Here is a 26,334-nt window from a genome sequence, read left to right on the forward strand (position 1 = left end):
AATTAAACTGTTAGGTTTGTAATTAATCATTAATTAACTGTCCATAAAATAATAAATCTAATATAATTATCGTACTTGGCATAAAAAATTAAACTTCTAGAATCTTTTTTTAAACGAATATGCGTTTTTCAAAAAATAAAATGAAAATAAATAATTAAAAATCAACAAAATCAGTTATAACGTATTTTAAGACTTTTACATGTTTTTTACTGTATGTAGTGTTTTTGTGGGCTATTTATTGAGAAAACAACATTGAAGTTATTATTTTGAATTTCTTGTAAAATTTCCTTTACTTGAGTTTTACTTTTATTATTCTAAGTTAATAGGCCCGGGGGCACGGGTTAACCGTAACGGATCGGTCCCAAATTTTGCACAGCTTTATAATATAAATTAAATAAATTGGCAATAGTCCAAATTATTATAAAAACCCCAAAGACCTGACCATCTTGGTCAGTCGACTCCAGTGCCTTGTGTCATTCATCAGTCTCAGTACTCGGTTGTCGCTGTCCGGCTTACTGCTTAAAGTAAAGTCTTTGTTTTTTCTTTTTAACCTATCTACTCTCTTCTTCAACATTTCAGAGTATTTGTGTCTTGCACTTCGTCTGTACCTAATACTTTGTTAAACTCCTTACTTGGTACGCCCAGTATTTGTGTCTTGCACCTCATACTTAGCTACTCCTGTTATTTGCCCTCTCCTATACCCAAACTATTTGTGTCTTGCACTTCGTCTGCACCTCATACCTAGGTGTTACCCTGATTCCCTTCCTATAACAACAGCCTTTCGACACCCACAGCTAACCCCGAGTGTCAGCCGAGCACGGTGACTGCTGTATAATAACACGCACGTGAATACCTAGACAGCAGGCTCCTCCTCCTCATCATCTTCTTCGTGCGCATTACTTTTTGTTACGACACTAGAAATATAATTATCTTAAGTACCACCACAAAGGAAAAATTTGAAATTGCATCCATTGTGATGAGTTTAAGTTATAAAAACTACAGCATATTGAATTATATTTATTTAAAATTAACTACTATATATTTAATTAAAATATTTATCCACTAGGGACTATCTTAAGCGGTGGCGTAAGGGTATCATAATCACTAGACAATTTTTCAACGTAATAATAATAATAATATAAAAAAGTCACAAAATTTCGAAGAAATCATTTTTTCACCCACTTTCTAAATTTTTAACTTCGTGGCAGCCTTGCAACCACTTATGACGATTTAAATGGATTTCCACAAACAAGTTGGGTTTCATCGTAAAATATACTTACATTATAAAATACTATTATGCAATCTAATAAATCCAACCTAATATTTAAGTTTTTTTTATTAAGTCAACCACATTAGTGACCTACACTCAGGAATAACTGAGGCAGCTTCAACTTCCCATTCACTATACTATGAATATTTGTCACATTACATTAAATTTAATAAAAAAGTTAATTTTTTTTATAATTTCACACATAAGCAGTATTATTGTTTAACCCGGAATGCTAAGAAGTCTTCAGACTGTAAAAATCTAGGATTTATTTTTATCACATTTTATAATCAATTTTCTTAGCTATAAAACAAAAATCAGATATTTAATGAAAAGGGAAAAATGATAAGTGACCACAGATTTTTTTTTTTATTAATTGAAACATACCTAGTGTTTAATCCAGGTATAGAACAGCGAGACTGAACCCTCTCTGAAATTTAAATAGCCACTAACAATTTAGCTATTTTTGAAAATTATAGTTGTTTAGTTAACTATTAGGGTTTTAGATCTCTTTTTGCTCATTAATTTTTATTTGTAACAATTTTATAAAATTATTATTTTTTGTTTGTTTATAATTGTTTAGAAAATGTCTAAAATGAACACTGCACATATGGCAACTTCAAAAAATGTGATAACAGTAAAAATTATAGTAATAATATAAAAATAAATTAAACCTACCCTCAAAAGCAAAATATATTGTCAGCTAATAAACTACGTAGAAAATTTTGATTTGTTAATTTATAATATCTTAATATCAAATTTTATATTTTTATAAAATAAGATTATGATGGATCAATTCTCATATATCTTTAAAATTTGTTGCACCATTTCTATAAATTACTCTTTAATAATAGTATCAGCAATAAAAGATATTTGTCGAATTATACTAATACTATGCAAGCTATTTAAATAAAAAGATTTTTCGATTCACATACTACTATGATCAGCTAGATAACAAATGAATATAATCTTCATATTGTTATCAATATAGGCGGCCATTGGGAGGGATTAAGGGAGCTCCTTAAAATTTCAACAGCCTCCCTAAATCGAAATTTTATTTTTCATTATACTTATGACAAAGACCCACCTATAGTTACCACACAGAGCTGAAAACATTTTAATGAAAATTTAAATTTTTAAAAAAACAACATTCAGGATATTTTAAATATTAAGTATTATTAACAGTACTATCATTTTTTTTTTGTTTTGGCATGTTGGAATAACTAAATTTTTCAATATACAGTTTATATATTTACAAAATAGATTTTAAACAAATATATATTTAACATACTGATAGTTTGTTGATAAGAATTTGTTTTTTTTTTAAAGTCTTAATTATTTCATCTAATGAACCACTATAACTATTATTAATTTTTTTATCAATTGTATCAACTAATTGCTTCCATCTATCAGCTGTGATTTGTCTAATTTTTTTTGTTTCTTGATCTTCTTCTGCAATATTGTATGATGAGTTTAAATCAAATTTTTTTAACATTAATCCATTAGCATTACTGCAACCTAAATGATTCCATTCTTTTTCTAAATTCTTAGTAATTGCAAGTAATTGATTAGTTCTATTTTGTACAATTCCAATAATACTTCTTATAGTTTCTGATTTGTCTTTGAAAACAGTCTACATAAATAAAAGTGAAGTCAAATTATATTTAAAAATATACAAAGTTATGAATTGAAATTACTTCATTTTGGTCCACACATTGATTTTTTCGTTTAGCTTTAATTTTTTTAGGATCTAAAATTACTCTATTTTGTAAATTATTCATTAAATGTATTGCCATTGAAGTTAACACACAAGAACAATTAGTCATCTAAAAAAAGTAATCATTTAACTATCAAAATAAGTAAATTTTTTTTAGCTCTTAATAATTTAAGATTAGAATGCTTAATTTTGTTTTTAAAATATATTAAAACCAAAAAAAATTTGTCAATTAGTTAGGGTAGTAAAATCTCTTTTACATATATTTCTCCATCATCATAGAAGTTAGAAAAAAATTGGTGGCTTTTGATAATCTCTCCCTTCCCCTAAAAAATATTTTTATATAACATTATAGATAATTAAAAAAAATTTATTTTTGAGGAGACTTAGCCCTCAATGATTATTTAGAACTATGCCTATGCTTTCAGGTTTAATAAAAGTTCGACTTATAACAATAATAATGTTAATACAAAAATAATTGTACAATTTAGGTAATAGTAATTATAAACACAAGTTAAATAATGAAATAATAAATAATTAATATATTTATGTTTATATGTTTCTTATTTTTAATTTAGTATCTGCTTAGATTTTTCTAAAAATTTGAATGTTTTACCTTTGTTTTTTTTATAAATAAATATCTCATTCAGCAAAATTTTGTATCAACTTTATTCAATTTTGTTATAATAGGTCTACTCATAGTAAAAAATGTTAAAAATATAAAAGCAATATTAAATGTTGTTTTTGCTCAGTTGTAGTATGAATACTAATAGATAATACCATAATAAATTCACATCATCTATAAACAACCAATCTCACTCAACTACTGTATGGAATAAAATCAAAGCATTTAAAGGAATAAAATACCAACAAATACCCAAAACACTATACTATGAACACGGAGATAACAAATTTGAACTATCGTCGACTTCCGAAATTGTGCAAACATTCGCTACACATTTCCAAAATAACAGCAGCAACTCAAACTTCGAAAATAATTTTATCACCCACAAAAACACCAAAGATGAATCCTTCGACATAAATGCATATATTCACAATAATGATTATGAGTACAACCTCCCTCTTACAATTAAAGAACTACACTATGAATTAACTAAATGCTCAAGTAAAAGTCCTGGACCTGATGATATACCGTATGCCTTCATCAAAAACCTATCAGAATATGCACTTAACCACATTCTTGCAATCTATAACCTTATCTGGACATATGGTATACTACCAAATAAATGGCGTGAAGCAATTGTAAAACCAATTTTAAAGCCTGAAAAAAATAAATTTTATATTACTAGCTACCGACCAATATCTCTCACCTGTACACTTTGCAAACTACTTGAAAAAATTGTAAACAGACGGCTAGTTTGGTACCTTGAAACGAACCATAAATTTATCAAACAACAATATGGCTTTCGACAAAAACATTCAACATTAGATGTTTTAGCTACTCTACACACAGACATATGCGAATCCGCCAAAAAAAAAAACCATACCATCCTTGTGTCTCTTGACCTGGAAAAAGCGTATGATATGGTTTGGAAAAATAGAGTTATCGATATCCTATCTAGCTGGTCCATAGATGGCCATATGTTAATGTTCTTATATAACTTTCTTACCGACCGCACAACACAAGTTAAACTNTGACCGCACAATACAAGTTAAACTCGACAATGTACTTTCTGATCATACAAAAACAGAGAATGGACTACCCCAAGGATCGGTATTAAGTGTCACACTATTTTTAGTTGCCATCAATGACATTTTTAGCAACATACAGAAACCTGTTAAGTACTCGTTATTCGCTGATGATTGTAATATCTACTGTAGCGGAATCAACACCAAAACTACTGTAGACCTGTTACAAACTTCTATCAACTCACTATTACAATGGTCATCTAAAACTGGCTTTAAATTCTCACCATCAAAAACCCAATGCATAATTTTCAATAAAAAGAAAACTGATATGCTACACCGAATTCACATCAATAACATACCAATCGAATATAAAGAAAATACTCGTATACTTGGAATGATTTCTATAACTATATCTATTCTATATCTATAACTCAGCTCAATCTAACACAAAACAAATCCTCAATCCAATACATAACCAGGCAATTCGACTTGCTATAGGTGCTTACCGTACAAGCCCTATAGACAGTATCCTATGCATATCAGGAGAACCCCCACTACAGACCAGAAGAAATAAAAACATCTTAAAATACGTGACCAAAAAACTTGCCTTCCCATACCAAACACCATATCAACTATTCAAATATCCTGCCCAAATAAGAAAACACAAAGGACCAACATCAATTATGGACACTTATATTCGTATATGCAAGGAATACAACAGTGAGTTCAAAATTGAGACATCATTTCCTTTTTTAACAACTCCATTCTGGCAGTACCACCCCAAAATCCACACCCAACTATCCCATTTGAACAAAAACATTACTCCCCACTCCACAATTGTCTCAATTTTTAATGAAAATATAAAATCCGACTTTCACGACTATGAATTAATTTATACTGATGCCTCCAAAAATACAAATGGCACAGGATGCGCATTCATTTCAGGCAATATAAATAGACTTTACAAACTACCCTCAGATGCAAGCATTTTCACGGCTGAAATCTTTGCTATTAAAGAAGCAATTACCTACACTGAATCCTCCCTGATGAATAAAGTACTAATCATAAGTGACTCCTACAGTGCCCTGACTTCATTATCATCAAATAACCCGTCAAATGAACTATCCCTCCAAATATGCAACATCATTAATAACTCTGATAAAATTTTTGAATTTATGTGGGTCCCATCACATATTGGAATCAATGGTAATGAAAAAGTTGACACATTGGCTAACCAAGCCATATCTTCTACTTTCTCATCAAAAATAATGTCACTACCATATAAAGATATTTTAAAAATAATCAACCGAATTTCCGTCCAACAGTGGCAAACCCAATGGGATGGTACTACCAATAACAAATTAAAAAACATTAAAAAAACTGTCCATAAATGGCGTTCGCCTATCAACCCAGCTCGCGTAGTAGATACCCTTATCACCAAAGTCAGAATAGGGCATACAAGACTCACACACTCACACATTTTCAACAAAGAGGAACAACCGTATTGCTCTACATGTGAAGTACCATTGACCATTGAACACTTAACACTCCACTGTCCCACATACAATGATGAACGGAGTATACTAGGCCACCCCAACAACATGGAGGAAGCTCTGGGCGAAGCAAACACGGATGCCATTTACAGATTCTATGAAACCGCAAGACTTGTAAATTTAATGTAAATTCATAAAATTATTGTATAAAATTTAATGATAAATATGTGTATATAGTTTAAATCAATTGATTGTCAACTTATAACTTTAATTAATGTACAAATAATAATCATGAAAAAAAAAAAAAACTGTAGGCTAATGTCCATAAGTTGTCGAAGCCTTTTCATAATAAAAAAAAAAAAAAAAAAAAAAAAATACCATAATAAAAAACAAATTTATATGATATGTATTGTAAAATTATTTTAAGTTTAATTTTTTTATTGTGCCTTTCTTTACCATGGATTTTTATATTATGAATTTTATTTCCTTGATTTTTTTACTATTACATTCCGTGGATTTTTTTTTTTCAGAGGTTTTATTCCATGGTTTTTATTTTTTTCACTTAATACAAAATTTAATTAGAAGTATTAAAAAAATAAAAGTTGTATTGATCTATTCATTTTTGAAAAAGTCATAGCAATATTCAGTAAAAAAGTTTTAAAATGTCAAAATTAACTATTTAGGGGATTATTTCTGTTAGTGGAAGTGAGGGATACTTTTTAATCTTAATTATGAGAGTGATGTGTTTAAATAGGTAAGATTTATGAACTTTGGATGTATTAATGAACAAAACTGGTCTAGCAGGAGCTGAGAATTTGTAATAACCAAAGAAAAAAAAAGGTAACACAGTATGGAAGTGGCATAGCTGGGACAAGTATGGACGAATCTGACAGTAATTAAAATCACTATTATAAAAAATATTTTGATGCCAATCTGTAGATAGTATTTAATTTTTAGAAATTAAAGTATTATTCCAAAAGCAAAATTGACTCCTATTTTTCATTCAAGTTCAACTGCCATTTACACATAGAAAATAGGTCGTCGGGACAATTTTCTTTTTTTAACTTATAGTACGTAACATCAGCTTTAACTTAACATATATTTAAAGAACATAGTATTTTTAAACATAGTAACATTTTCAAAAGTTATGTTGAAAAATCTGACTTTTGTAAAAAAATTGCTATTTTAAATCCCTCCCTGTGAGTAGTTAAAGGGTCAGAATTTCAAAAAGAAAAATACATAAGGTTTTTATTAAAAAAAAATTATTTTGGTACATTAATTTTTAAAAATTTAAAAAAAAATGTCAAAATTTATCGATTATAAAAATTGTAAATATTTTGGGGATTTCTTTCATTTATAGAGAATGAGGGAAATTTTTTCAATTTTTAAGGGCAATGTCTTCAACTAGATACAATTTGTGATATTTTGGCATATTGTTGAAAGAAATTGGTTCAGTGAGAACAGAGAAAAAGGGACAACAGACATAAAAAAAAAAAAAAACCAAAAACCAAAAACGCATCATAGTAAAAATATACTTTCTCAGCTTCGCAATATAACTAAAAATTTCTTGTTATAATTATAGTATAAAAAAAAAGAAATAACTCACATCAATCATAACACAAAGTACTTCCAAAACTTCTTTTCTGCCTTCTAATTTCATATTTGGATCAACTTCATTAATTGTTTTATCAATAATACATTGACAATTGTTAATTGCTAATTCATATTGATTGTTCAAATTGGTTACATCATTTTTTAATTTAATTGATAATTGATTTTCTAAAGAATTATTTATTTCAACAATTGCTATTGAATGAATTAATTCTATAAATTTTATAACAACAGATAATGAACATTTTAATTTTTCAAAAATTATTAATTTTGATTCAAAAAAACTTCCAAAAACATTTTTTGGTACTGGAATAGAAGGACTTATGTCTAAATTGAAATTAATTTCTTTAAGGTTTTTTAAATGAATATCCAATTTTATAAGATGTTTTGAATTTTGAATATCATACTGAAGATTATGATCATTAGCTCCAGAAGATAATTTTAAATCATGCTCCTTATATTCTTTAATCAATCTGGCACAATAATAAAAACAACAAAGTAAAGCTATACGAATCTCCATAAAGCGTAAATCATGAGTAAAGATTTGAGAAGAGTATTTTGTTGATAAACATCGTGAAGGTGGATTGTAATTAACAAGTACTGAATAATCTCTATTATTGATCATTTTTTCAAAGTGAAATTTATTTGAATACTCTATTATTTCTTCCATTTTTAAAATTATCTAAATAGTATGATAAGAAAATAATTAAGTACTAAATTAATATATTTACAAAGAACATTTATTATAATGTTTTACCTCTAAGTAATCATCTGTGTTATCAGAATCAAGCAAAGACATAAAATGACTTTCAATTAAGCTCATAGAATGATGAATTGAATTTTTGAGTTTTTCTCGAAATTCTACAAATTCAATAATTTTGATAAAAGAACCAAATTTATAAGATATGGTTAAATGATCAGCAACCTAAAAAAACAAAAATAAAGTTACTTTTATAATTAATATATTTTTGAAAAATTTAATAGTATATAGTATTTACTTCACGATAATTATGTGAAAAAAATCTAACAGTTGATGAATATAATTTTGATGCATTTTGAAAACGACCTTCACTATAAACTTGAAATGTATGTAAATATCCTAAAGAATCCAACTGTGTATTTTTGATTTCTAGATTTGTATAAGCAGTATTTGATGCATCAGAAGCTCCTAAACATCATTTTTTAGTTAATATAATATTATTTAATATAAATAAAAATGTAATTTATTAAATTATTACCAAGCATATGATAGTATTTTAATAATAGTAATTTAATATGAAAGTTTGAAGGACTCAATGAAAATGCATACTCCAAAACTACTATTGCTTCTTTAATATATGCAAGTTTATTACTTTCAACCCATATATCATACAAAACATGGGCCATCATAACAACAAATGTATCATTTGCCCTACAGATAATATAATTTCATACAAATTTATTCATTAGATTGCCTTAAATTTAAATTTTTTTTCTTAAATAGTCAACAAACAGTAATTAATAAATTGCATAAAAATTGGATAAATGAATGGAATCAATCATGTCCTACATTTTAAATTTGATAATACAGTCATGGAGGCACAAAGTGACATAAGAAGTAAAATATGCGAGTTCAAAAAAATTAAATAAATAGCAATTTATTAAAAAAATAAAATAAACCCAGCACAATGGTTTTATAGCACAGTGAAAATATAGCATAGTAGGAATAAGTATAGATAATATCTGATAGTGATTTAAATCACTATCATAAAAATACTTTGAAGCAAATCTATAAATAGTATTTAATTTTTAAAAGGAATTGTTAAATTATTCCAAAAGCAACATCAAATAGTATTTTCAAAATTATATTCTGATTACTAGTTTTATAAAATATAAATACAATATGTAATTAAATAATTATTAGAGTACTTAAAATTAGTATGAAATTGATAATTAATATTTTGTATATTAACTTTCAGGGACAAATTATAAAGTAGTTTTATAATTTGTTATTTCTATGGCAAACATGTATCTAAAATTTATGTATAGATTTATCAAAAATAAAAAAAGAGACATAGTGAACTTTTTTAATTCGGTTATTCTGACCTTCATTAGTTCATTATAATTTCAGTCATGAAATTGAAATTGTAATTTATTATAAGCCATTGGTAGCTAGAACTTTTTTTTTTTTTTTGAAAAGGGCAGCCTTCTTCCTTAATATACTTATTGAATTGACATTAAAAACTGCAAAATATTTATAACTAATAATTTAATCTTTTAATTTTTTTTGTAAAAGAGAGGAGATAAATGGGGTAATTACCCACCTACCACCCTCTTATATAACTCATTAACCTAAGATATAGACAAATTAATAGAAAAAAAAATTGAAATAAAAAATTATAACACGAAAAACAGTGATCCTATACACCAATTTATATTTTTTGTTTAACTCATAAGACTTTTTACATAATTATGATAAGTTATTGGCAAAAATTTTTATTTTTATCCTACAATATGTAACAAGAGTTGTGTAAGTTGGGAAAGTTAACTTTATATGTATAAGTTGATATTTTGGTTTTGTTACTCTCATTTTTAATTTTTGGGATTAACAGTATGGAAATATTTTCATTCTTTTGATAATAATGATCGATGACAAAAGAGAAAAATGACTTTTAGTAACATTCCATACCTGCATTGATATATATTATAATAATACATTAGGTTTAAAAAAATCACAAAAACAGATATATATATATATATATATTATAAAATTTATCTTTACCACCCAAGTAAAAAATATGTGTATATATATCTATGATAGGATAATCCATATATCAAAAACTATTTAATTTCTCGTAAAATAAAAATGATTTTGAAAATTTCTTTAGGCTTTTGTTTTTTACATTTAATTATCAATTTATTTATACTTTAAATATTAATATACTGAATTTTTTGGCTGATTTTTATAAAGATATAAACTTTATTTTAAAATGTCATCTATATTTTCAGATTTTCATGATTTCCAAAATGGTTTGTCAAAAAAGTGTCTATAAATCGTCTTACAAGCTTTATATATATACATAAAATAAATGTTTGAAAAAACCTAAATCTGTAATAAACCAAAGATTTTGCAGTATATTTTTATGCATACAAAAAAATGTATTCTAGGCATGGCTCTTAAAAGATATTAATGATAAACAACATAATTTTTTTTTAATGTAAGAAAAACCTCTAATATTTTATTTTGTAAAAAAAATATTAAGTTTTGTAATTGAACAATAAAAATTGCCATTGTATAAAATGTACATATCAATCAAAAATATTAAAAATTCATATAATATATATATATTTTTTTTATTAAATTTTCACTAAATTGAAAATTAACCCATTAATTACAATTTTGGTTAATTATGTAATAAATTTATTATTAAGAATTTTGAAACTAAAACAGTTATATTCTACATAAAAAATAATAACGATATGATAACCATGATATTTGACCAAAAATTTAGTGGTCATTATTATTTTTTGGGGTATTTTTGGTCAATTTACTTAAAACACATTGCTACCAGTAAAAAAATTTTTTGGCTTTAATTTTTCAGTGTCTATTTTTAAGTATAGAATAAAGTCAGGGATATATTATTAATATTTTACATTATATTTACTATTCATAAAATATATACTATAATTAGTATAATGACTAAAAAGCCAAATAAATTCCTAAAATTATATTAATTTTAGAAAAACTTAAGTTAGAGATAAATGTATATACCTATTTATATACATATACATTTATATTACTTACATTATTTCTGATGACCGTTGATTGTTATTAAATACCTCACATCGGTGGTAACATTTAAGCAATCTATCTGCTAAATTTAATTTTTGGTCAATGTTCAACTGATCATGTAGTCCAACATAACGTTCTAATTGAAGCTTTGACAAAAATTGTTCCATTTGAAGTTTCTATAAAATTAACAAAAATTGTTAAAAAATATATTTTTTTCCTTAGTAATTAAGGTGAAATTAATAAGAAAGACAACAATAATAAATAAAGAAAAGTAACTTAACGAGAAATATAACATAACAGTCTATCCAATTAAATAAAAGTAATCAGTTGTATGTAACAAATGTTCACTTTGATAGAGTAAGTTATTATTAAGGAATTAAGAAAAATATTTCATTAAAATTTATTTTTAAACCGTTAGATTTAAATTTGATAGTTTTGTAAAATTTATAAAAAATTTTTGACAAGTTTAAATTTGTTAAGTTTGAAAACTCAATGGGTAATCCTTCTTATTCCTATAAACAAATCATACCTTGGATAATAAGCTATTTGAAGATTGCAGAAGAACTAAAACTTCTTTTACAACAGAATTTAATGAAATATTGTTTTATATGATATTGATAAGCGTATCAACTTATTTGAAATATATTCTTGATAGAAATAAACAAATACTTTTCTTTTGAGAGTATACTAAATGCTAAAATCAACTATCAATTAAAATTACATATTAAAAAGTTTTACATATTTTTTATTTAGAATTTATTTAGTTATTTTATGAATGGGTTATTGTTTCATCAAATTGAAACATTAAAATTTAGAAAAAGTTTGACTCTATTTTAAGTTATCTTGAAATTTTTATTTTATTATATTTCTTTAGATTCCACACTACAGCTAAAATATTTAATTGTTGATGTACTTCCATCTTACCGAATAAGGAAATTCTCCTTCTTTCAAGTTAACAATTTCTTCTAGAGCCTTCATAAATTTATGCAATAGTTTATCATCATTCAATAAACACATATATGGTTTTAAATCATAAAAACAACAAGATTTTTGACCAAATATTTTAAAATAATCTATAAGTAATTTAATTGGACAGCCTGCAAAAATATTTTAAATATTTAATAAAAACAAAAATTTAAAACATTAAAAAATAATTTTAAATAAAATAAACTAGTTATTTGATACCTAAATACTTTATTGCTTCTTCTTTTGGTAGTCTGAGAAATAATTCAAGATAAGCTAAATATACTCCTCTTTGTGGATAATTTTGGGCAGAGTTTATTTCTTGAAGCTTATTCAAAAAAGATAATGCTTCTTCTATAGATGAATCGTAAATAAAATCAGTACATATTTTTTCTTCTTCATTTCCGTTAATACCTCTTCCATTAATTTCAATAATTCTTAAAAGTGAGTCAAAATACTTTGTGTAGTAATACCAAGTATCAATGCTAGATTAAAAGAAAATTAAAAAATAACATATTTTTAAAATTGACTTATTTTAATAATGCTTTTATTAAATGAATAGTGTTATTAAGATACAAAAAAAAAATCTAATAAATGTCTAACTATTTTACATTATGTTTAATAAAAAGAAAATATTCTAAATATTTGAGATCTTTACAAATATTTTTTTGGACATTTATTAAATAAATTTTTTGGATATTTTATTGTAATATCAAAATATAACAGTATCACATTATTTTGATTAGAATCCACTTATATATAAGATATATAATTTTATTGTTTTGATAATTACATGATCATAATTTTTATACCACATAAATGAAACATCTAAATATTTTAATTAATCATCATGTGTTTGGAAAAGTTCCATATAAAATTTAAATTAAACTTAAAATTTGATTTTTCACAAGCCCATTCAAATTAATATTGATAATATTGTAATATTTCAATACAATATCAATATCGAAATTAAACCAATATTAGATAATCATTGTTGATCCTTAGTTAATATCAAAATACTAACTCTTTTAGAAGTAAATCTTTTAGGTAAGAATTAGCTTCTGAATACATTTGAAGTTCAAAATATATATCAATTTTTTTACGTGTCAAACCAACAGTGCGGTGTAATTTGTCTCCTAATGGCCCATTTAAGACATCTAAACTTTGTTTATGTTTATTCTAAAGAAAATAATAATACATTATTATAATATTATTGAAAGTCAGAATTAAAAAAAAAGTATTTTGTGATAATCAAGCAATAATTAATAAATATGCTACTTATTAATACATAAATTAAAAGATAAACAGTATTTACATATTAAATTTAAATTAATATTAGTAAAAAATTGTTTAGTAGGACTTATTTAAAAAAGGAAATTATAAATGTTATAATTTTAACTAACTTGCATGTCTAGTATCATTAAGTAAAGTTGTATTTCCTGTTCTGCATCAATTTTATCTTCATTAATATATTTTTGTACCATGCGCTCAGCTAATGGCAATGTTATCCTTTTTGATATTTCATCATTAGATTGATATGCCTATAAATTTACATAATTTATAAAAATTATTGAAAAAATTAATCTCTACAATAATATTACTTGCATAACAATACTCATAACAGCCCAAAAATAATATGGATTATTTGGTTTAACCTTGTGTAATGTTAATGCTATTTGTTGTTGTTTTTTATAATCACATATTCTGACATAGGCCATAAATAAACTAGATAACCATTCTTCATTAGTTGGATCTTGTAGTAAAGCATCCTCATATACCTCACAAACTAACTGAGCTAATCAATAAACACAATTTTTGGAATTAAACAACTTATTAAAAAAATTCATATCATTATTAAGAAAGTTATAAGATATTTTGTTTTATTAAAAACAAAAAGTAGAGAATTTGCTATACAGAGTACAATAACACTTAGGAGAATTTTGGTATGTATCTTTTTTCATCCTAATTATTTAAAATCTATCAGTAAATAATTTCGATAGAAAACAAAATTTGGTTTAAAAATGTTTATATGCATTAATGCACTTAATGTAGAAAATTAAAAAAAATTATCTGACAGATTATTTATAATAATAGATACTTAAGAAATAATCAATAGATTTTTAATGTTCAGTTAAAAAATATTTAGCAATCATTGGACAACTATCAAAATTTTTTAAAAATATTTAAGAAAATATTGAAATAATTTGAAAGCTTACAAAAATAAAACCTACACATCCTCATTTATACATCAAGAAAATTATTATAATGCCACAATTTACGTTTTTTTAATTCCCTGTAACATGCTGTTAGAGCTAGCAAAGTAGATTCATCAGATGGCTTGCATTTTCGTACTTCATCTAAAAGATTCTCAGCTTCTTGATTTTTTCCCAATCGTATTAATGTTAAACTTTTTAATGCCTATAATTATCAATTATTTCAACAAAATTTTTAAAAGGGAATCATACTATACAAAATATACTTTTGAGCAATTTTGAGAAGGCATTTTCTTAATAAGTTTATCTAATTCATGTAATGCTTTTTTGTAATTGCCATTGTCAATCCATTCTATATAATAAATAACACAGTTAATCATAATGAAATTAAAATTTAAAATGTTGAATGAATAATTTAAAATTACCATAAATTGGCCTTAATCGTCGTTCTGTCATTGAATGATCATTTCTTGCAAGTTTACCTCTAGATGCCATTTGAATATAATAGAATTTACTTCGGTACGATTTCGTACTTATAGCAGTTAATTATATTATTTATGAAGATTTCTAAACTAATATGAATTTATATTAAAAAAATTGTTTTAGGAAGTGATTATAAAAAGTTTTAATTAAAAATAAAACTTAAAATTTCAATGAATAAAAATCACAATTCACAATTTACGGTATTCCGTGTTTATAACCACAAAAAATGACTATCAACCGACAACCAGTGTGGTAAGAAGAGATGAAAAAAAAATTAATTTTTTTTCAAAACATTGACCAATTAATTATTATTATGTAGTGCACAGATAAAAGGTAAACAATAATAAGAATATATTTCGATTTTTTGTCTCGTCATGAAATGAATTGAATAATTTTCGTTTTACTGCTTATAACTATTGAAACCTACTATTGTTTGTCCACGAATGAGGCTCTACAATTCATGTTTAATGTCTTGCGCCTCGGGACTAATGCTGTTGACCCCGTGAAGTTGAAGAAGACGAAGTTAACAAAGTTATGATGAGGTTTCAAATAATTGTTACTTGCTCTGGATCTGTATAAAATGATCGCAGTAACGTCTGCAACAATTGTCTTTAGTACCAAACAAAGTATTTAATAAATACTCAAAATGCGACCCTGACAATTAAAGTTTTATTTTAACACCTCATTTGTCATATAATAATTTTACATGTAATTGGAGTTCTGTCGATGTTAATGTTTATTTTCCCCTATAATTACACACGAAATATTAAAGTATATTTAAGTTGTCACAATGGCATACAAAAGATCAAATTCACCTCGTCATATTGACTTAATGAAAGTAAGTGTATTTGAAGCGATATTATAAATAATTTTTTTGCATTATTCATTTATTTAGTTAAGTTCAAAACTATAACATTCTTTTAAAGATAAATGTAATCTTTAATTTTATTTCTGCGTTTTTCAATGTATGGTTTTACTTTTAAAACTTTCTCTGTAGTGTTCAACTAAGGGTGTCAGAGTTCATTATGTTTATTTATTCTAACTATTGTGTGGTTGGTTCAATAATTTAAACATTCCACTAATTAATAATAATATTATTAATTATAATATTTATAATTAATTAAGTTGTTTATTGTTGTTCAAATAGATAGATGAAGCTAATCACATAACATATTGGTATTTGACACATATGAAGTATAAATAATTATAAATCTTTTATTTCAAATTTTTGTACCATTTTAGGATATTATGAAACTGGTTGCAGAACCAAAATCAATAAATAATCAAAAAAATTCAAACGTAACTTATTATCGTCAACCTGGTAAAGAACATAATCATGATTTTTGTGATGCATGTCGTGAAGGAGGTGATATTGTATGTTGTGATAGATGTCCAAGATCATACCATATTACTTGCCAGTAAGATAGAATTTCCTGTAAAATGTATTAATATTGTATCCATAAAATTTATTCATTTGAATAAATTAATTGTTAAGGTTTTTTGTATATTGTATTATCAATAAAGATTCTGACGATTTGTCTTCTATGAATAATCTGCCTTTAAAGTCAATAACTATGTAATTTTTGGTAGATATGATAGTTATTTCTAAATTTGTTTCAAATTAGCATTTAGTGTTTTACAACAGTGATTATAATTATTGTCAGATATTAACCAATACTTATCTAAAAAATTCCTCAACTCTACTATAATAATGTATTCTGACAGTACTTTATTATCATCATTATCTTTTTATAGCTTCTATCTCAATTATTCGGTATCTGCTTTACTTTAATAATTAGACAGATTTTTACACCGCCTGTCAACCTGATGAAACCTCATGGCTAAAAAAGTCAGTAAATTCCTATTGTACATAACTATTTATAATTTGTTATAAAGTTTTTATATTTTTCGTATACTAAGCAAAATTGTTATAGGCCTGTCATTTTCTTAATTAGATAATTTTTTATTGTACAATATAGTATGTTGTATTTAAAAAAATTAAGTTCACACCCTTATAAGCTATGAGTCATGATTCTAAAAAGTAATTAGTAACTGATTAACAATAATTGTGTATAACTAATGGATAAAAAATCATTTGTCCAATATTGTATTTATTTTGTGAGTCAATTTATTTCTCTAAAAATGTGTATTAATTTTTTTTAATCAATTGAATCAATATTTAATTTTTTTTAGCATTCCTCCTCTAACTAAATTACCAGATGGTGAATGGCTGTGCAGAAAATGTTTTATAAACAATGTAAGAACATTTTATTTAAAATAAAAATAATAATTTTATATTCCTCCTAGATTTGTACTTTATGATTTATAATTTAAATAGTTTTCATAATTTTTTAATTAATTTTTTCCTTAGCCATGATAATTATTATTTCAGAAAGAGCCAATGTATGAAGTTCCTTTAAATAATTATGATAAGACTGAGAGTGACGATGATTCTAGTTGTCCTTATGATTTTATGAGCAAAGATAGATTTGAAGTTGACATGTTGCCTAGTGTTGTTCAAAAAATTATAGGTGAAAGCAATTCTCCGAAGTGCATGATATTTACAGATATCAAATCAGTAATGAAGCATAAATTTGATCTGCAAACTCCACGTTTTTTACCTGGACTTAAATCAATTTTTAAAATGCCTTTAGTACGAAAATATAGTGAGTAAAATCGAAGTACTTAGTATGAATTTATATAGAACTAAACTAACTCCTTTTTTTTAAAGATGGCAAACAAACAATACGAAGACAACTAGATAAGTTTAAGTTTCTCCGTAAAGATGAGAAATGTTGTTTGTGTAAAAAAGGTGTCCTTAAAGGACGATTAGTACAATGTGATTTTTGTAATAGATTATATCATCTTGATTGCTTGGATCCTCCTATTCGTGATTGGGATCATAATATGAAATGGTTATGTCCAGAACATAATACATTTTATGTAAGTCATATCACATATGCTATTAATTTTATATTAAAACTTGCTACTGCAAACAACTTAATTTTTATAATATTGAATTTATGTTTGGCGTTTATATTAGGTTATTTATTTAATTATTCTAGTCTTTTAGATTGAAACAAAGTATATAATCTTTAATTGAATACATGAATATAGTAAGGTATATAAAAATTATAGTACAAGTAATTACATTGCAAAGTCAAATAAATTGTTATATTAAAATATGAATGGTAGTCAAATCTAAAATTTTCTTAATTAATTTATAATGTTTTTCCAAATACTCAATTTAGATAAACTTTAAAAATTTTAAAAAATTGTATAAGTATAATTATTTTTTATTATATTATTTTATAATAAACCACAATTGATCATATTTATTTTATTTACTAAAAATAGAATTTTTAAATATAACATTGTATTTTTACAATCAAAAAAATTGATCTATAAATTTTTATTTAAAGTAAACTGTCAAAATCTATTTAGTTCTGAATATTTCAATTTTAAATTTTTTTTAAATACCAAAAGTTACTCAGAAATAATTACTATGATTTCTATTTAAGTGATCTATTACAGTAAAAATGCAAAAAAGTATTGACCTTTACTTATAAATTAAATAGTAATTATAAAATTTTCTGACTGCATAATAATCTTAACAATACCATGTTTTAATTCTTATAAAAATTTCTATTTAATGATGTCAATTTCAAACTTGCAAGTTGAGTTAAAAGTCATAGTAATAATTTTTAGCTTTTTTTATGTTTTAATACTCGTTTTTAAATAATTATTAATAATATCAAAAATTAGCAGTGATGGGAATAATTAATTGCAAATTTAAAACAATACAAAAAATTAGTTTAGTAGAGTATATTTTGGACTTTAATGAAATTTCCTTGTAGACCATTTATTCATAACAACAAATGTAAAGTTTTGTATCAAATCCTTCAATTTTTATATGCTTTTACCATAAAAGTATCAAATACTTTATAATTTCTCCGTAAAAATTACAATACTAAATTATTAAATATCAATTTAATGAGTGCTATAATAGATATTTAATTATATTTTATTCTTATAAATCATAGAACTGATAATTAGGAATAATGAAATAAATAGGAATTAATTTTGCTTTTGGGAACATCATCAATTTCTTAAAATTATACACTAACAGATTTGCATCAAAGTGTTTTTTATGATAGTGATTTTAATCATTGTCAGATATCATCTATACTTGTTTCAACTATGCCATGGTCACACTGCTGCAACTGTTTTTTCATTTATAATTTGAGTACTCAAAACATTGTTACAGAAAAATATTTCCAAAAATTTTTATATATTTAATCTTTGTTTACAAAACAATGAGTGCAGTATTTTATAAATACTTCTTATTTAGTTCTATTTTATAAAAAAATTAATATTTGTATGTTTAATTTTTCCTAGGAACAGGCTTATCCAAGGTTTTTTAAAGATGATCAGTTGTATTCAGATTGTATTACAATCAAAAGATTGCGATGCCAAATGTCAAGCCCTATTGTAAATAGATTAGTCAGCATTCCCAATTCTGTTGATAATGTGTATAAGAAAGTAAATATATAACATTTAGATTTTGTCATTTTTCATAAATAAAAATAACACTTCAGGAATAAGTTTTATGGTTTAAGCAGACTATAAAATAAGCTATAAATGTGGTTATTTTACTTTTGTTGGTGAATTTTTAATAAAAAACTTAAAATTTTAATATTAATTCTAATTACCTAGAAAAATGTTGAATTCTAGTTATTGAAAATTAGGGTTTGTTATACATATCCTCTGTGTTAAGCATCTTTCAAAATTATATATTTACTATACACATTTTACTCCTGAGATATTTTTAAATTGAATGAATAAGTATAGTTTAAAATGTTGTATATTTTTACAGTTAATTAAATTGATATAAAATTTTACAAAAGGAAACTTTAAATTATTTTAAAAAAGTCCTAATATTTGAATAGAGTAGATGACTTCAATAATAAATATTTTGAAAAAAAAAAAAAAAAGGGTAATTGTTTCACAAGAATTGTTTAATAAAGGAAACATTTCAAATTGATTCTTTGTATTAAAATATATACACCTTATATCTATTGTATATGAATATTTTTATTCTTAAAAAATAACATATTTTCCAAGTCAGAATACTCATATTTTAAAATTTTATTTTTTTCTAATTTATCTTTGATTTTAAATTATTTATAAAATTCTTATATTAGAGTGTGTTTTAATGAATTTATTTAAACTGAATAAAAGGTTAATTTTTTTTAGTTATTAAACCATTGTAATATAATTATGTAAAACTATTGAAATTATTTATAATTATAAAGTAGTTTTAATATTTTCTTTTAATATTTTTAGAGTAATGACAACAACATTCCTACTGAACCATTTACAACAGCTTCCTTACAAATTCTATGGTAATAATTAAAATATATATATATATATAATTTGGCTTTAATAGGATTAATTATAATAAGGTTTCAGTCAAGTACAATTTATATATTTTTATGGAATTAAAATTATTTCTGTGATTATATTATATTATTATTATGATCCAAAAGACTTAAACCTTGTATAAATTCAGTAAAACAGAAGCTTTTTTTTAAATATAAATTTAATAATATTATTCTTAAATAGTTTTAAATATATATTTTTTTTTAGTGATATTGCAACATTTGAACTAAAATCAATGACTCCTGACATTTCAATTGATAGTAAGTGTTAAAAATACCTAATATAATGGGCAATTTTATAAGCTTTTAATACTTTTATTACTTTAAAAATATAAGTAGAGTTAAAAAGAAGTACTTAAAGATATTTTTATCCTATTGATATTCTATTAACATTTTTGGAGACTATTATTGCTGTAAAATAAAACTTAGTGTTAGTATACAAGATATTAGTATTTAAGCTGAATATTATGTTATTTTTGATTTAATGAAAAAAGCTATTGAAGTTGTAAATAATGTAGAAAAAATAATACAACAGCTTTATATTATACCTTTTTTGTCTCTCAAAAATAACACTTATTTCAAATGATAAAAAAACTTACTATTAACATTTAAAAAATTATACTGTATTTTTTTTTCTAACAAACTGAATTCCTGTTTACCAGGTTAACAAAGTTCATTTTGTAATGTAATTACAAATTAAGTAATTACTTTTTAGCATTATAGATATCATAGAAAATTATCCTATAAGGAAATGATGGTCATAAACAACTTTTGGACCAGTATTTTATAATTTATAACTATTTTCAAATATAGAATAGGGAAAAAACGCGAGTATAATTATTTACATCATTAGATATTTCTTGGCTGTTCTTCTTCTATCTGCCCATATATTAAAATTTTAATACATTTCGAAGTATTGCCTAAATAATTTTTTATTGTATAAAATAGTGTAATATGTAGCTATTAAAAAAAAAACTATGTTGTCATTCCTATAAGGTATGATAAAAAATAATTAATAGCTGATAAATCATGAAATATATCTAATTAAAAGAAATATTGTACTTATTTTGCAAATAATTGAATAATTTATGATAAATGTGATACATTGATATATATATAACATTCATGTATACATAAATCATATGTAATCATAAAAACACACAATTTTTAAACATTATGTCAAATGATCACAACTGGTGTCTAGTTAAAGATATTACTATCCTTGCTTTTGGAATAATCCACCAATTTCTTAAAATTAAACACTATCTACAGATTTACATTGAAGCATTTCTTATGATGGTGATTTTAATCACTATCAGTTATCATCTATAATTGTGTCAGCTACGCTACGACTCCACTATGCTACCATTTTTTTTCTTTAAGTTATTTATAATGGCTACACTTTAAGCATAATTCTTGATCTTAATCAATGTTTAGATAATAGTTAATAATTATCTACAATTATTGTAAATAATAGAATATTAAAAAGACAATTAAAGTGTAACAATACTCTTTGGAGTATTCCAAATTCAGATAGAAAAAAAATGTGTTTGTTTAAAAATTCATACTCCTCAATTTTATCAAAAGCTAAGAAAAATTAATTCTTTAATAATTTTGGAACGTTTTACTTAATCCATTGGTTTTATATTCATATTATTACTGTAGTTACTGCCTCTTATACTGAGGTAAGAGTTAAAAACTTATTACTATACAATTTTTTCTACTTTTCGAAAAAACACAGTTCATCATGAGTTTTTTTCTAAATCAATGTATTTTTAGTTGTACAAATTATTATGTATACGAGGTGTGTTCAGAAAATAACGCAAATTTTTGTTTTTTGAAAAAATATATATTTATTCGACTACATTAATGATGACGCCTTCAAAAAAGTCCCCATTAGATATTATGCACTTGTACCAACACTTCTTCCAGTCCTCGAAATACTTCTCAAACTCCATCTTTGGGATAGCCTTCAGCTCATTCAACAATGCACTTTTAATGTCATCTATGCTTGTAAAATGCTCAAACCTCTCTTTATTTTTGGAAAAGAAAATAGAAAAGTCACACGGAGCCATATCTGGCAAATATGGACGCTGGGGCATCGTTACAGTATAAAGTGTAAGCAGGTGCATTATTGTGGTACAAAAACTATTAATCATTTTCCCATAAATCCGAGCATTTTTTTGGATTGCTTTACGAAAATGGTGTTGAACTTGTAGATAGTACTCTTTATTGACCGTTTGATTTCTGGGCAAGAATTCATGATGCATTATGGCATTAAAATCAAAGAACACAGTTAACATAACTTTCATGTTCGATCTCATTTGTCGAAACTTTCATTCTGGCGTTCTAGAATATCTTCACTAAGATGATGAAGCCTTAGTTATCCTTAACATTTGTTAATATAATGAAAATTATATTAACGTAATATTACGTAACAAATTACGGTAGAACTTAATTAAAAAAATATATTTAAAATATTAATTTAAAACTAAAAAATATTTAAAATATACCCAAAGCGCCATAAAAATTATTAAAAAATTGTATGTATGAGTATGTGTTAGGTTAGTAATATTATTCCCAAAATTTACATATACATAATTTTTTAGTATTTTTTGTGTTTTTTATAGTTAAATATTGTTTAGTTTTAAATTAATATTTTAAATATATGTTTAATTATAAGTAATATTGGACACAACTGATCAATTCTTACTATTAAATTACTATAAATGCTACTAAAAACTTATTTTGAATTTATTTTATTTGCCACATTACGTTCAAATAATTACCAAAATTATAAGTATCTATTAATTTGTTAAGCAAATATACACTATTCACATTCCAAAGCATGAAGAAGGTGAAATATCTTACCATAGGGATTTAAAGTTTGTTAATTTATAATATTTTGTTTGAATCATTATTTAAAAAAGTAATATGGTAAATCAACAAATACTGATATTAGTATCAAACCATTATTGGCTTTATCACACACAATAAATTGTGCATAGTTTTTTTTATAAAATTGTTTCTTAATTTTTATTAATATTGAACAGATAATGATGCAGATGTTATAAATGATATTTCAATAAAGTTCATTGCTCTTCAACGCCTTTATCAACTACAAAAAAGCTATCTATCAATACCTACAAAACCATTAGCATATCTATCTTGCACAAACCCACCTAACATAACCACTTGTGTACAAAAATTGGAATTTACCATTGGAACGTGTAAGTTTCTTTTCTTGTTTTAATTTTCATGTAAACTTTAGAAGGTTTTTAATGTTAACTATGTTTTATATTAATATTTCAGCATCTGAATGTGATCTCTGTTTACTTAACTATATCAATTGTGAAAATGTTTCTGATGTCCATGCAACCATTTTATTTGATGAGGTATTTATTAATTATTTATTCTATTAAATTAATTGTAAACTATTGGATATTCAGTTAAGTTTATACTGATAATTTTTTTAGCGATAACTATTTAAAAGGTTGATTTTTAACAACAATTCAATAAAACTTTTGCATAATGATCTTGTATTTTTAAATTACTCGTTTTATTATTCTAAGCCTAAAGTGTCATTTAAGGTCCTTACATTCTAGGTGTTTCAAAGACCTGTAAAGAAGTTAATAAAATATAACATTCATAATATTCTCATTTGGAAAATTGTTTTATAACACATTAACCGCCTTAGGTTTGTACTTGTTGAATTATGAGCATTTAATGCTACATAAAAAAAATTCAGTATCCGAGTTAAAAACTTAATGAATAAGGATCTTTACTTATTTTATTGTGCATTATTATTACTTTTAAATAAATTATGTGTTTTTTTTTTTAGAAACTTGGAGATTTTAGCATTAAAAACCATAGTAAATATGGTATAATAGTTAATAATATTTCTTATTTTGGTAACTATCAGCCTAAAGATTTGACCAATAAAAAATTGAACAAAATTAACTCTCAAATAAAAAGACATATAAATAAACGACGAAAGTTGATGAGAAAGCAGCCAATATTTTCTATAAATGAAACCAATAATGGAAAGTTTTCACTCAAGTATAACACAAATAAACAAAATTCTCTATTAGATTATCGATCATTGTCAAAAAATTACATGAATATGTTAAGTAACACTACACATAATTACTCTAATGTACAATGTTCATGTTCAAAAAGACTTATTCCTAAAGATGGATATCCAGGCTTAGCTTTTTTATGTAGTGGTTCCACGGTGTCATTTGGCTGTATTAAATTTAATTTCACTTATGATCGATATGTAAGATCAGTTTCAATTGAACCTTTAAGTACCAAAAAGTCATTAACTTTTAAAGAAGAAATGAAAGAAAGTGAAATTGATCTTCAAAATAACGAGAAATTAACATTCAGTCACAAAGATGTAAGCGATAATAATAATAGATATGAAAAAAAAAAAAGTGATACTTCTAGTTTAAAAAATTTACCAAATAGACCAACTGATTTTAACATTTCTATTGAACAAACTAATTTAAATCATAAAAAATACTCTATTTCTGAAAACAATTTAATAAAAAATATTAAACCAAAATTAAATGGATTGATAAACAATAATGGTCATGAAGAAAAAACATTAGACTCTATGTCTAATTCAACTATGACAAATTTGACCATGGATTGGGTTCATACTAATGGAATAAATAATCAAAGTAAATCATATTTTGCACATGATTTAATACAGGAGGTAGAAATTGATGCTACCGAATGTTCTAATGAAACAATAGGTATTCAACAAATTGAAGAAGAAATTGTGTATGATATGGATTACACAGAATCAAATAATAGTGCAATGGAAAATGTAAATGAAAATAATGCTCAAAATTGGATTATAGAAGAAATCCTAGAAGATGGTGTAAGCTGTAATGGTTTTGAAATTGGTAATGAACAAGATTCTGTTGATCAACTCTCAGATTCTAATGTTTTAAAAACTTCTATTTTAGAATATTCTGTATCTGAATGTAATAGTAGAGATTATAAGACTGAAAATGTATATCATCCTACGTCTAGTCTGTACAATGAACCTATAATTATTTCAGATGATGATGATGTTTAGGATTTAATAACCAAAGATAATTTTGTTGTTGATTTATTGAGTTTTGTTAAAGATATTTTATTTAAGATTTCAGTATTATGTTTTTCTATGTCAATTAATTTTTTGTACCTTTTTTGTACTATTTAATCATTGTTTAATATATTTGTAAAAAAAAAAAAATTATAAAATAATGAAAAATTGCATTTGCTTTATATGTAAATAAATTATTTAAACTACTAATTTATATTTCATTTTACAATTTGTTCCAACAATAAATTATACATATATTTTGTATTCTTTAAACACCATGCAGTTTTTTTTATAATGTGAATGTAATTTGTGAATATGACAAGTATTTAAATATTGTTTTAGTTAAGTTTAATTAAGAATATTAATTAATTAATATAGCCACCGCTTCAAAATTTTAGTATAGCTGCAATTAAGATCCTAAGGAAAGGTATTCATTGAAAAATGTTTCATTACACCAGTGTAATGACTACCATGTAATTATTTTGGTCAGAAATATATCTCCCTTATCTACACCCATAACAAAAATAGGTTTCTTTTCAGCAATCAATTTAAAAATCTTTTTTTAGAATATCATTAAATAAAGGTTTACATGATTTATTAAAGGTTTTAATTTTTGTATAAAATAATAC

The 26,334-nt window shown here is 24.3% G+C and overlaps 2 protein-coding genes across 4 annotated transcripts; one reads left to right on the plus strand and one right to left on the minus strand.

Annotated features, from left to right (window-relative positions):
- Positions 1 to 2,495: 2,495 nt before the first annotated feature.
- Positions 2,496 to 15,377, minus strand: LOC126907565 (N-alpha-acetyltransferase 25, NatB auxiliary subunit). 2 transcript variants are annotated; one of them, XM_050688928.1, is made up of 15 exons: positions 15,109 to 15,377; positions 14,950 to 15,035; positions 14,750 to 14,888; positions 14,072 to 14,265; positions 13,874 to 14,011; positions 13,495 to 13,649; positions 12,693 to 12,955; positions 12,432 to 12,604; positions 11,520 to 11,683; positions 8,974 to 9,146; positions 8,734 to 8,903; positions 8,493 to 8,660; positions 7,731 to 8,417; positions 2,965 to 3,093; positions 2,496 to 2,900 (listed from the first exon to the last, which is right to left on the minus strand). In XM_050688928.1, exons 1-15 carry the CDS (start codon positions 15,176 to 15,178, stop codon positions 2,550 to 2,552), a joined length of 3,060 nt encoding a protein of 1,019 aa, XP_050544885.1. In that variant the 5' UTR covers positions 15,179 to 15,377; the 3' UTR covers positions 2,496 to 2,549. The 2 variants fall into 2 exon arrangements, with proteins under 2 accessions (XP_050544885.1, XP_050544886.1); XM_050688929.1 differs by lacking the exons at positions 14,950 to 15,035; positions 15,109 to 15,377 and having other exon boundaries at positions 14,687 to 14,822.
- Positions 15,378 to 15,497: 120 nt separating this feature from the next.
- On the plus strand, positions 15,498 to 25,958 carry LOC126907566 (uncharacterized). 2 transcript variants are annotated; one of them, XM_050688931.1, is made up of 11 exons: positions 15,498 to 16,004; positions 16,409 to 16,584; positions 17,360 to 17,423; positions 17,559 to 17,832; positions 17,898 to 18,109; positions 19,571 to 19,708; positions 20,513 to 20,571; positions 20,816 to 20,868; positions 23,661 to 23,837; positions 23,920 to 24,002; positions 24,449 to 25,958. In XM_050688931.1, the coding sequence occupies exons 1-11, from the start codon at positions 15,957 to 15,959 to the stop codon at positions 25,694 to 25,696; spliced, it is 2,532 nt and encodes an 843-aa protein (XP_050544888.1). In that variant the 5' UTR covers positions 15,498 to 15,956; the 3' UTR covers positions 25,697 to 25,958. The 2 variants fall into 2 exon arrangements, with proteins under 2 accessions (XP_050544888.1, XP_050544887.1); XM_050688930.1 differs by having other exon boundaries at positions 15,499 to 16,004; positions 19,565 to 19,708; positions 24,449 to 25,956.
- The last annotated feature ends 376 nt before the right edge of the window (positions 25,959 to 26,334 follow it).

The sequence above is a fragment of the Daktulosphaira vitifoliae genome, unplaced genomic scaffold (genome assembly GCF_025091365.1).
Source record: "Daktulosphaira vitifoliae isolate Bord-2020 unplaced genomic scaffold, ASM2509136v1 Scaffold_5, whole genome shotgun sequence".
Classification (NCBI taxonomy): Eukaryota; Metazoa; Arthropoda; class Insecta; order Hemiptera; family Phylloxeridae; genus Daktulosphaira; species Daktulosphaira vitifoliae.